At 39.6% G+C, this 13,281-nt stretch overlaps 1 protein-coding gene across 5 annotated transcripts in view; it reads left to right on the top strand.

Moving 5' to 3' along the window:
• ARID1B (AT-rich interaction domain 1B) overlaps nt 1-13,281 on the top strand; it is a 325,125-nt gene that overhangs the window by 168,171 nt on the left and 143,673 nt on the right. For 3 of the 5 annotated variants that reach the window (XM_077175420.1, XM_077175417.1, XM_077175418.1), the window contains exon 5: nt 12,933-12,974. The exons of the other annotated variants lie outside the window; for them this stretch is intronic. In XM_077175420.1, the coding sequence (XP_077031535.1) occupies nt 12,933-12,974 (42 nt within the window). The remainder of the gene's footprint in view (nt 1-12,932; nt 12,975-13,281) is intronic. 5 annotated transcript variants of the gene reach the window in all.

The following is a 13,281-nucleotide window of genomic DNA, read 5'->3' on the forward strand; positions in this document are numbered from 1 at the left end:
TTTGATTTTTTTTTTTGACAAGTTAGTGTGCAGATGTTCCAAACATAACAAGGGAGACTGCAGTGGTTTTCTCTAAGAAATGTAACAACATAAGAATAGCTGCATTCCAGGCAGCTTATTTCTAGACATTTATATGACTAAGGACGGACCACAGGCTGGCACAGATGAGAACAGGAGAAAGGTATTAGTATGTTAGTAGTTGCTAGGTTTAATGCTGTTTCCCAGGTAAAACAGCTTGAAGAAAACCAGAAATAATGGTCTTGCTAGAAATACAGTTGTGTGGGCACTGACCTGATTGTATCAAAGCAGAGATGAATGCCAGTGCTGTGCAAGTCTTTCTTAGTCTGTTTACCATTTATTTCAAAGTTGTTAGTGGTCTTGAAAGCCACTTGTGTTGGAGAAACAAGGCTTATTTTATTGAAATGTACCACAGCACCAAAATCTGGTTTGTGAGAGTGTCGTTCCATAGCCCTGCCTAGCACAAGAACAATACCACACAATTATGCTGTTTCAGGCTCTAAAATGGGCTTTCTTCCAAAACACCCTCCCCTTATATTATTAGACGTGTTTCTATTAATGAAATGATTGATTGAAAATCTTCCTGTGTTTATGTTGTTTGGGCAGTAGTAGCTTGGATTTCCCCTGTCTAGACTAAAATTGTATCCAGCGGAGATGCATGGGACAGCTGTTTGTAAACTCACAGTGAGACATAACAAATGAGCTGCAGCAAAACCTGTCCGTGACTAGCTTCCTTGTAAATACAGTTACACATTCTTTATGCCAAGGGAAAAGCACAGCCTTAGTAGAAATGAATATGGAAATAAAATGGACTCCACAAAACATGAAAGTGTTGAAAAGCCCTGCCAGGACTGCACAGTTCAGAAATTAAAACTCTAGCCTTTCACCTTTGAAATTGTAGTTCAGGTCTTTCTTTACATTCTGAGTAAAATGAGCTTAAAATAAGTATAAAAAGTAGTCTCTGTGATTGCCAGCTTAGTGTTACAATTGGTGCAGATATAACCTAATTGGAAAACAGGGTGACTGGTGGGATTTAGTTCTTCAGGAAAAGTTGTAAAGAAAATCTTTATTGGGGTGCTTGTAAAATACATATACATATATTTCTGTATATATGAATATATATATGTGCGTAAAGAAGAAATCTTTACAAAAGCAGTCATTGAAGTTGAGGATTTATATCAGGTTTTCATGCCTGAAGATGTGCTGCTACATTGAATATTACCTTAAACGCACACTGTCATACAGAAATGCTAAGTTTGGAAACCTGCACAAGGCTGTTAGCAATTGATTTGTTTTGCTTTTTCACTTTGAATAACAATAAAAGAATGAAGAGGAGGTTTACTTTGAAACTGAGACAGGCTGGGAAAAAAAAATGCTAGCTTGTATCCTGTAATTATCCAGAAGCACCCTTGTAGACCCAGAATACAACTCACAGAGCAGGCATAAAGCAGAGTGAAGAATCAGAGTTTGTGAGGAGGTGGCGTGTCAATAGCCTGCCACATCCCTTCTCCTCTCCACTTTCCCTCAATGTTGTTCTTGTTCTGTTTGCATGAAGAAACTGCAGCAAACAAATGAGAAGAAACATGGGGGACAGGGGAGAGCATTTACAGTTCATATTGCAAATAAAATAGTTAAAAATGCTATAAACAGTTTCATAGTCATTGTTTATAGACTCTAGAATGTTTAATATTCTAACATGTAATTGAATTCTGAAGCCAAGATTCTGCAATTAATCAGGCTTTTATAAGTGAGCCACTATTTGCTAGCAGTAACTTTGAGAAGAATTTGGACTTAAATTACTGGGTTTGTTTGTTTGTGGCCATAACAAAAAAGTGAAATGCTTAAGTGGTCAGCAAAATTATGTGATGTGCATTTGCCTGGGTTAGCAAAAGTCCCGATCTGTATAAGTAGTTCAAGCTTTTGAGAAACCTAATTGGTTTGATTCCTGTATGCAGATTGGGGCTTTGTGCATGTCAGTTATGGAACGTGTGTTTTTGGAGGATGTGTTTTCAGGGCTTGTGCTCACTTTTCTTCAGTACAATGTCTAGAGAACTCAAGTAAAATGGAAAAAAAATGCAAACACTTTGTTGGTTGTTCTAAGCTTTTATTATTATGCACCCTACTTAGGACTGAAGTGATTCCTAGGAATGCTGGTATTTTTGCCTACCCCATTGAAATGATCAGTGTAAAGCTGGGCTAGATGTGAGAGACGGTTTTTCATTCAGTTCTGAGGAATTGTATGGCTATTGTGAGCTGGAGGAGTGTGGAGGAGTTATGGCACTGACTGGAGCACTTGTTCTTTCCCAGTCAACTCTTAAATCTTGATACCATAAGGGTCAAAAACTTGCCAGCTGTGACATCTGAATAATTTTTAAAGCATTTAATCCAGTCAGAGTGTTTATCAATCGTACCACGTGTGAAGGCGACGGGGACTCGTCCTAAGATAATTCAAAAGAAAAGCACATGTCATTGGCAAAAATCAAGTATTTCAGCTGAGTCTTGTCCCACAGATTTACCTTTTCAAGTTAAAGATGGAAACATAGAATACTGCCCAATGAATTCCTACTGCAGAGTTATTTGGCAGGTGTGTGGATAGTTTGTTGTGCAAACCATCCGTTCTAAACCCATACACTGGATCTGACATTACCCACCTGATGCCCTCATGAGTTGCCCAGATGTTGTCAGCATTAGCCACTCTTTGTATATGGCATGATATATGGGAGAAGGGGACATCAGGAAGAGCCTTTGATCTACTTGGGAAATTAGGAGCCACATTTTGAGAGTGTGTTACATTCTTCTGGCAATTGCCTTTATCCCTTCTGCACGTAATTTACAGTTTCATGGAGCACTGTGGTTCTCTTGTTAATCATAGCACACTCCTATGGCAACATTAATTTAGCTGAGTGTGCAATATCAGACATGCATTTAGTATGTTTTAATCATCTTCAGAAAAATATGTTTCAGCCCTTTTTGTATAAAAGCCATAGGCTTTCCTTGCTTTTAAGTGTTGCTCATCTCCTTTTGGATCTGCTCTGATTTTTTTTTTTTCTGTTGAAGATGAAAAGGGTCATTTTTATGTTAACTGATCATTTTTCTCAAAATCATGCTTTAGAAAGTCCCAATTTACCGGTCCTACAAGGGAATGTGGAGAGAGGAAGCACAGCTATAATAAAGAATCTGTTTTTTCTGACTCAGAATTAGGTTGTGAGCAAGTAGTACCATACACAATCTAGAAAATAAGTATAGAAAATAAGTATAGAAGTACATAAGACGTATGTAGGATAGATCTTACGGTGATAAATTTTGCCATGGTGTGATCTGGTGTTTTTTTAAAAAGCACCAGTTTTTTCAGATAAAGCAAGAAGAAAAATGCAACAGTTCTTGTAGGGTGGGAGTTGAAAGTACTGTGGGAAGTGGTGCTAAATTACAAAAGGTGCTCAAAAAGGTGTTCTTCTTTTCCTGTTATTTTTGAGATTCTGCTAGGTTGTGTAAGTTACCCATTCCATTAAAAGTAGGAATAAAGAATGCAATTTACAATTGCAATTGGTTGTGAGACACAGTAAAGGTTTTGAAATTAAAATCCTTTTTCTGAAACAGAGTGCTCCCTACATTGTGTTTAAACTCACCTAAAAATTCTTTTTAACCCACATACTCAAAATAATGTTCTCTAAGGTGCAGGAATCTTTTTCTCCTGAGCACAATAGGAATATGTTGAATCTCTTGAAAACAGTTTCTGTTTTTCAAACACCTTTTCTTTTTCAGCATAGATAATTACCGCCTTCTTCACAGTGCTTGGTGCCCTTGATACATCTGTTACCTTTGACAGATCCTTTCTGTTTGCCACCTCTTCCTAACATGCTTCCAATAGTTTCAGCACAAAATAGCTTTGTATCTTTGATGTTGGTTGTATACAGGCTCAATTAAATAAGAAAGCTGCTGACAGAATGGTGTAGAGTTGAAGCTTTGTTTCTGTAAAGATTTTGTCCTTGGTCACTTATCTTCAGTTTTCACTGCAAAGTGTTTAACTTCTTTTAGACAAGATTGTTAAGACATGCATTTTATCTGGAACTGTGTTTGTTTTCACTTTTGCAGGTGCGATGTGTAGTAATTATGTAGAGATGTAGGTAAAGGGGACAGAGGAGTACTCTCCAGCTGCAGCCTTAAGCAGCAAAACCCCTTCCCGCTGGTGAGGGTGGCTTTAAAACATGCCTTTCTGGAAGTTTCTGAAATATTTAGACGCATATGGCAATGCAGCTGTTCATTACCACCCCCTAGTTGCTGGTGGATGGCATCTTGTATTTAGGCTGAGGAACCCAGGTTTGTGTGGATAGGGCTGTTGGGGCTCCTCAGATGGGCCCTTGGGTCACTGAGCCGTGGCAGTGGGAAGCTCCAGCCCTGCTAGTAGAGAACAGCAACATTTAACCCTTCTTTGAGGTTTTCCATAATTTTTAAAGCAGTTAATCCACCAACCATAGTGGTTCCCCTGCAGTCCCACAGCGTAGTAGCCCTCAAAGGCAAGAGCTGTAGAGACCCTTTGCAGGCAAGGTGTTATGTTGCTCAGTTTTGAAAGAGGGAAATCAAAATGAAACCACAGTGTTGGAACAAGAGAGCAAAAAATACAAATGGATTAGAAAAGATGCAGTCACAATACCTAAATAAAAGACTTACTGGTGGCAGTAATTGTTACTGCTTATGTCACATGTAATAATGACAGTTTTTCAGGATTTCCCACATATTAGAATGCATGAGGTTGGAATTTTGTTTTTATGATACCTACCACTCCTTTCTTAAGGGAAATTAAACAGCAACTGCTCTGAGATTTTGGGTTACGTACAACAGTCATTTTGATCTCTACACTGTCAAACAAATAAATATCAAAAGCATTTTTAGTGCAGTTACTCTGTTTCATGCAGTGTTCTGGTGTGAAAGAACTAATTGCATGTTACACATCTTTTGCATATAAATATATGAAAAACAGTATGACAGGAAAATAGAAAAGAATTAGAATATATGCTTACAGAGGGAAAACGTGCATGGGTATATGTATGTTTATATATATCTTGCCTATTTCATCTCCTAATGACAAGAGCAGATGAGCATGTTACTGCCATGGATTTACTGATGATCCACTATTGATAAGGGACCTATGGAGCAGTAAGGTGTGACAGAGTTGTAAGGGATGGGAAGGTGCTCACAGATTCCCCTTCAGTGAGGGTGCACTGAGCAGAGATCTACACAATCTCAAATGTCCGTTTCTCTGGGAATTGTAATGTTTGTTTCCTAGTACAAACCTAAATATTTTTGTACTTTTCTGTCTTCTTGACTTTACAGAAATTGCCCCATAGCCCCATTTTTTTTCTCCTGAGGTACTCCTGATATGTCTAATTCTGTTGTAAGTATTATATCTCACAAGGCTGATTGTTATTACTTCTGGTTAACTAATGTTTTCTTCTCTTGACCTTGTCCTCAGGATTTTGCAAAATATTTGCGAAGGGAGACTAAACCAGCAGGTCGGTGAATAGCAAATTCAGCAATGTATGTTGGACTCAATGCTGAAGATGTGAATGATTTTTTTTTACATTGTTGTAAACCAGCTTCCCCAAAAGCACTGACATTTAAGAAAAACTACAAAAATATAAGCAGGACAAGTCTGTTCCGCTAACCAGGTTTTAAGAATATGATGCATCATTGTGTTTTATCTCAAACAACGGCTGACCAAGAACAGAGCTGCTTTAGTGAGCTGTGTCCTTGAGCCACTGTGTTGTCTGTACATGCTAATAAGGAGAATGAGGAGAATTAATAAGCAATTTGAACTGTGGAATAGTTTCTTGAAACATCTTTTCAAACCTTTTTAACACAAAGTAGCACACAAAGTTACTCTATCATTTAAAGAGGGATCATTTTGTACTTATTTTGTATTTTTCAACCTAAAAGTTGTGGCTTCAAAAATTAGAACGTTGATCTTTATTATTGCTAGACCCAGTGAGCTAAGAGATAAATGACTGATACTACAAAGAAGAAGCAATAAATGAAAGAGAAAGCCTAAGAAAAAGGGGATGCCAGATTTAATGAATAATTACCGTGAACTGGGTCACATGGTTTCCAGTTTTTACATAGGTCAAACTGTGAGGCAATAGCATTTACTTAACTGAAAGGCCTGAGTAAGTAGTCTCAACAGCCTTTGTATAGAGAGTGAGGAAATTTCAGCTGATCTATCCTTAATTCATGAGATTTATACTATGTGACTGTCACACCTTTATTTCAGGCATAGATTCAGGGTCATAACAAAGGTATGTCTTTGGTGTATTTATTCAAGGATTGCCCAGGAAACATGCCCAATACTCACTTGCTACAGATCTGAAACCTAGCCTGAAGTACATGCATGATTGCAATTAAAAATAAATAAAACTGGTGGCAAGTAGCAGAGGAAAAAGGGAAGGAAGGGTTGTTGCAATTACCAAAGTTTATTATCACAGTTCAGTGTGCATTTAAAGCTGTGTACACCCTCAGTAAATCCTTGAAAACTGCCAGAAACTAGTGTGTGTCACGTAGGTTTGTCCCTGCTCAAATGAGAAGGACAGTTATTTGCCACAATTACTGAATCCTAATTACTTGAAAAGGATGGCAAAGGGAAGAGATGTTAAAGCTAGTTAAACTGGATTTCATAAAGATATTAATGACTATAGCCATATTCATCTTTAAAATAAACAAAAGACTTTGAAAAATGAAAACTGGATTAACTTCCTATCACCTTCATTTAAAAGACGTGTTCAGAACTGGCGGTGTGTGGGTGGGTGGGCTGATGGGAAAGCCTTAAAAGCTGAAAATCTACGCTAGAAAAGGATTATGAGGGTGTATGTGCACCAAGCACTACAGCATCCTCCGTGTTCCATGCTATCCATGCTATTTTCTATAGGCAGCTGAGGAAGATTGGTATGTGAAAATAGTAATTGGAGTTACATGTGCATTGCTCTGCACCTGGGCTAATGAGACCCACTGAGCTGTTGGAGCTACAGAGCCTCTCCCTCCCCAGGAGTGGCAAAAGTCACCACTAAGTCCTGCATAAGTCAGAGGGCAAAATGGGTACAAGACCACGCAGTTTGAATTGGACACTCTGATGTGTTTTTTTCTTGGCACGATTGAGCAAGTCATGCACCCCAACAGCAAGAAGGTGATTTGGCAGTAGTAATACAAGAGGATGCACCTGTCTTTCCTCGTTCTTTTTAGATTTTGTTATCACAGGGAAAAGAGTTCTTTCTAAACTGATTGATCGTTACTGAACAGGGAAAACAAAAGTATTGCAAAATGCAAGTATTAACTTACACATTTGTTTTGTTTTGAGCATATTTTAGAAGAGCCAGAGGCATGCCTTTTTAGTAAGCAGGCAGTTGGTGAAAACCCTCTAGGTATCAGAGAAGCCCTGTGCTATAATTTTCCTAGAATAATAATGTCAAACAAATGACAATAGAAAGCCTATAAAATTTGCAGCCAGCTGGGCAAATTCTCATGTGTGAACCACAGAAACTGTAAGTGCCCATATAAAATATTTTGTCTTGATCAGAGCTGCTCCAGTCTACTGCATCCCTTGCCAGAGTATCTGTAACCCCCTCACCTGCCAGCTGCAAATAGTGGCTCCATTGGGTGAACTCCGAGGAGCTCTAGCCCCAGTCTCAGAGCAGCATTAAGTGTGTGCTGCATTGGAAGTTTTGCCTAGGTAGTTAAATGTAGATCGATGATCCTTCTCAGCATGAATGTTAACAGGGTATTACATGGGAATCAGCATACATCAGAAATTATTATTAGTGCTTATTTTCAGATTCCCCCAAACAAGATGGAGAGGGCTTTTTTAACCTGTCTTTTGTGAGTTAGTTATTTTGTCCTTGTGTACTTGGTATTCCGTTGTTTGGATAACAGTCTGGGCATTAAGTGAGGCTGTAATTCCTCCTCTTAATGGTTTCCACTTCTCATGACTCTTGCTTAGTTTCACCTAATCCTATCTCAAACAATGTGTTGATGAGCCAAGAAGGACTTGGGCTGAGCTGAGGACTGAACCAATGCTGAATATGGCTTTGAAGAAGAACAAATTATAATAATTCTTTGTGTCATCTGATCACTAGGTTGTACAACTTTGTTCAAGAAAGGCCATGTTCAGCATTGCGCCTCAAGGGTTCTATCTATGTTTCAACTCCTTTTCTTTTTGACAGGGAGGTAAAAATGACTGTGTGTAATTTACGGTAAGTCTCTTGGTCGCGATGCAATATTCTTTGTTGAACTGGGTCTGTATGAGTCATTTATTGAGAAGCAAAATAGAACTACTGACAAAGTTTCATTACTTCTGACAAAAAGAGACTCAAGGCTACACACCATCTTGTTTCAGGGTACTCCACACGTTACTCATTAGGTCCTTCTGGCTGACATGACATTTATGAATTCTTTCATCTTACAAAAAAATACTAATTGCTGTTCTATTTAATCATAGAATACTACATAAGCACTAGTGGTCTGGGCCATAGCTGTCCATTTTTGGAGGCCATGTAAGTTGTGCAGGGAGGCGGGAAGCTCACCTTGCCAGGCACTGGGGAGGTTTCTGGAGCCCATCCTGGGCAGCCCCAGAAGGCCGTGCTCAGACTGAGGACAGCAGTGGGAGCAGGCTGTAGGAAGGTCAGCTGCCCAGGCAGGACAGGCATGCTTCAGCTGTGGGACACTCCTGCTTAGACCACTGATTGTGTCTCGTGTAATTGATCCACAGTGTATGGTTGATACACACACTCCCTAGAATACTACCCCTTCATTTACCCCTTACCACTTGCAATAGTCTTCTAGCCCTGAATTGCAGGACACTGTGCAATTAGGAGCAAAAAGGCTGTTTCATTCTTTAGATAATCTGGGAAAAAACTGACCAAAGAACAGTGACCAAAAACTGCTTTTACACAAAAATTAAATAGGGGGCTAACAGCATTCAACTGTAGCACTGTGTTTTGAAGGAGCAGGAAGTGTAGACTGGAGCAAAAATTCAGGGCAGTGCCTAGGGGAAAGCTGCTGTATCTGATACTGATATAAATATGTACATGAAATCAACAGTGCTTCATTTAAGAATCAAGTCTGCATTTTTTAGTGATGCAGTGAATTTTTCACTGTAAAAGAAAAACACTCCACCTACCCAAGATATTTACATGTGTACACACTCAGAACAGTCAACTAAAATAAAAAAAGTTTAGCTGCCACAAATAGGTATATAATGGGAAGTTCTTAATTAACATCAGATTATCTTAAAGCAATAATGAATGTCTTGTTTATTTTTTTATGTATTAGAATGGAAGGGATATATTCTGAAGGCAATTAAGAGAAAGATGGTGCTTGCCTGATTCTTAAGGTAATATTCTCTTTTGCTGGGGTGATGTGGGTGCTGATTGAAGTACACGAGCGTTCCCACTAGAGGGGAGTCCACTCAGCCTGGGTTGTAGTGCATTTTGGGGTTTTTGTTGTTTTTGTTTTGTTTTGGTTGTTTTTATTTTGGGTTTGTTTGTTTGTTTTGTTTCATTTTGGTTTTGTGGGGTTTTTTTGGAAGCTCATCATGAGGAAAACCTCATGTAGTCCCACATCTTGTTTTAGTCCTTTATGTTGTGTATCTTATGGTGTCAGCAGTTACTTGTCTCTTACTTAGCTTAACTGTCCTTTATACAAGGAGGTGAAAATCCAAATGAAAGGACTAAGGCACTAGTGCACTGTTAAACACAGTAGTAACAAAGAATACAGAGAATGTTTCATTGTATCATCTGCAAGGTGAGGACAATTATTTATCACAGAAGTGGGGTGATCATTCTTGGAAAAGTAGAAGCAGCTTTATCAGACCTGTTCAATAACATTCTTAATTAGAATTGTTATCTATCTTCACTCCAAACCATTTTACTGTCTCTGTGAGCCTTATGTTTCTAAGCATAAAAGAAAATATTTCTATCTGTGAAAGAGACTAAAGAATGTTTTAAACTAGCTTAAATGTCTGTTTTACTCTTTGATGTCACAGTTTGTTCTTCCTCTCAGTTTCTTGGTGAAAATACGATTGAGTTTTGCACATATGTTGGTCATTGTGTTAATTAATGTGTTTTGAAGCTGTGGCAGTTGGGAGCATTCTCTTGGCCCTGAGCAGGAGCTTCCTCAGCAGAGCCCAGGTGCTGACAATATGCCTGTGCTCTGCACTGGGGGTCCTGGCATGTGAGGTGGCCTCTCTGCAGATGAAGTGCAGTGCAGAGCCCAAACTAAAACTCTGCCTGGTCTGTGCTGGGTTGGTGCAGGGTTTCCATGCCATCCCATCCATGTTGCACTTCTGCAGGACAGGGGACAGGCAGCCCTGGACAGGGGCTGTCCACCCAGCTGGGACCCTTGGGAAGGAGAGGGAAGAGGAAGGGACAGCAGGGAAAGGGAGACACAATGTCCTGGGGCTGGCAAGGCTTCAGCATCTCTGATGGATTCAAGGAGGAAGTCAGAGAAGGACCCTGTGGCGCAAAGAAGGCTTCGTTTTTCTCTAATGAATCTCCGCAATAGAAGTGTAGCACAGTAATGAGCATCCACTCTCTGCAACTACCTGAAAGGTACAACGACTGAGGGTGTACCCACGTGGGGATCAGCCTCTTCTCCCAGGCAGCAAGTGACAGGACAGAAGGATATAGCCTTAAGCTCTGCCAGAGGAAGTTCAAGTCGGACATCATGAAAAATTTCTTCACTGAAAGGGTGGTCAGGTATTGGAATGGGCTGCTCAGGGAGCTGGTGGAATCACTATTCCTGGAAGTCTTCAAGAAACAAACAGACATGGCACTTGTGTTCCATCAAAGGTTGGACTTAATGATCTTGGAGCTCTTTTCCAACCTTTATGATTCTACGATTAATGGGACTGGAGATAGCGTCTGGGATATATGACTACATAATACTAGATGGAGAAAACTGAGTAAGTTTGAAAAAGTTTTTGGGGTCTATCTAGTGGTGCTAACCAGATGCTGTACCAAAACAGTAAGCCTAGTGAAAATGAGCATTGACACTTCAGATGTGTACCACATTAACCCTAACCCTAACCCCTAACCAAGATGCTTCTGATAGTGGAATGACTTTTTTTCAGAAGCCACCTGAGCGTCTGAGCAGGGCACTGTATTGTGACAAGCAGTCATACAGTTATTTCCAATCCAGTGGCTGATTATTCTTTCTGGCCCTGGGCAAGTCACTTAACCCTCTGTTTCTTCATCTGTAAAATATATTATGGATATTTATCAGTCTCACCAGGACTGATTGTTTAATATTTATAAAGTGCCTAAAGGATTAGAAGCTTAATATAAGGAGCTAATATGTATCATATCATTTTAGATTGATTTTATTTACTTGGATTTTTTTCCCTGCCTCCTATTGAATGAGATGCTATTTTGTAGCCTCTTACTGTCATTCCTAATTAGCTGGACAGGTCACAATTGGGTAACTCCAGGTTCATTTTCTTCATTTATTCCTAGTTCCTATGAATACTTTATCTCCCTCCCACTTTTTTTTTTCTCCTCCCTTTTTTAATTTAGAGATGAAGAAATACCATATGTTGCTAGATCATGACATAAATATATTTAAGTGCTCCCATCATTGTTAGTTTATCAGCCTTTCCATTATAAACCCTCTTGTTCAGGGGTTTATAACTCTGGCATTATAACATGCTTCAGGGTGAAACTTCACATTCATTTTTTCCCTTTTGATTTGCTTTAAATCCTTCACTCTTCTTAAGTTAAACTGGAGATTAGATGCATTAGTTATACTAGTTGTATAAATTATAATGCAGCAGTAGGCATTCTAAATACGATGTAAATCAGAGAAACAGAGAATTTCCTAGTTGTTAAACTGTGAGCCTGAGAGGAGAGATCTGGGATTCTTTCCATGAGTGTGTCCCTGGCTTGGCACATAACTACTAAAAAACTATTCAATCTCTTTCTGCCTCACTCTTCTCTTTCTATATTGGGATGATGACATTTCTGACTTCACTGGTGTATTGGGAAGCTTAATTAATTAGAATTCATAAAAGACCGAGATTCTCAGGTGAAAGGTGCCGAAGTGTGAAGCATTTTTAAGGAGTCTAATGAAAAATCAGTGTGCTTGCTTTCCTACGGCTGTTCCTGTTGTTGCAGTGTAACGTGTATCAACTCTAGAGCTGGGCAATTTGTGGCAACCAGCAAGGGCTTTGCCACCAGTGTGGCAACCAGTGTATGGCCAAAGCAAGGGCTTTCATCTGGAGCACCACTCAATGACCTGACAGCTTGTTTTTCTCAGACTTTCAAACACTCACTGTATCTCTCAGCCACTTGGTCTCAGCCTTTGCCTGGGGAGCTTGTGTTCCCCAAATTCTAGTTTTCAAACAGTTGTCTCTTGCAAGACAGGACAGGAGCCCGCAGCCAAGACCTTGGCTGCAGAGTTTCTCCTTGTTGCTGTTCCACTTGTGCTGGTACAGAAGTACCCAGCCTGCTGAGAGGGTAACAGGAGGGAAAGAGGTCAGGGGTTTCCAGCCTTTTTTTTTTTTTTTTTTTTGCAGGGACTTATCATGGCAGATCATTCTGGTTGTGCTCAGGCAGCTTTTTGGAGTAGTCAAAATTCTGTATGGAGAAAAATGTTCCAGCTGTAGTACAGTAAATTCTGGGACACTGGCAGGTATTCTTTATGTCATTCAGGTGGAGAAACCTTGTTTGTGTCGTGAGGGATGCTCTCTAAGTTTCTTCACTTGAGGATTTCTATTGTCAGCTGTTAGTTTTGCACATCCTATCATGTGCAGGTTTCCTAGGGTTGATCCAGACTGACACCTTCATTTACAGATCAATTCTTTGCCTGAACTGTGCTCAGGAGAGAGAGGTTCTTGGTGGTGGCTAAATTTGAAATTATCTTTCTCCTTATAATTTCAGGTTGAAGTCTTGGCCTCCGAGGATGCTACATTTGGACACAAGGTGTGTAGTTTGGTGCAGTTTTGTTATATAGGACCCAGCAATATGAATTGTTGGATGTGATGACATAGAAAATGACAATTTTCAACCTGAGAATTGAGGGTCCTTACATCCATCAATTCAGAAACTTTCCCTTGTGTGTGATAATTTGAGAATGGCACACAAGCTGTCTTAATCCTTTTCTTGGTATAAAACCTGTGAGCAAGTTTTACTTGCAGAAACCCACGTGGACCCATGTAAGGTCGGCTTAGCAGTAGTTTTTAAGATTGGACTTGCCCAAACGCTGAGTTTATTCTTGTTCCATAGATTT

This window comes from Agelaius phoeniceus, chromosome 3, assembly GCF_051311805.1.
Source record: "Agelaius phoeniceus isolate bAgePho1 chromosome 3, bAgePho1.hap1, whole genome shotgun sequence".
Lineage (NCBI taxonomy): Eukaryota > Metazoa > Chordata > Aves > Passeriformes > Icteridae > Agelaius > Agelaius phoeniceus.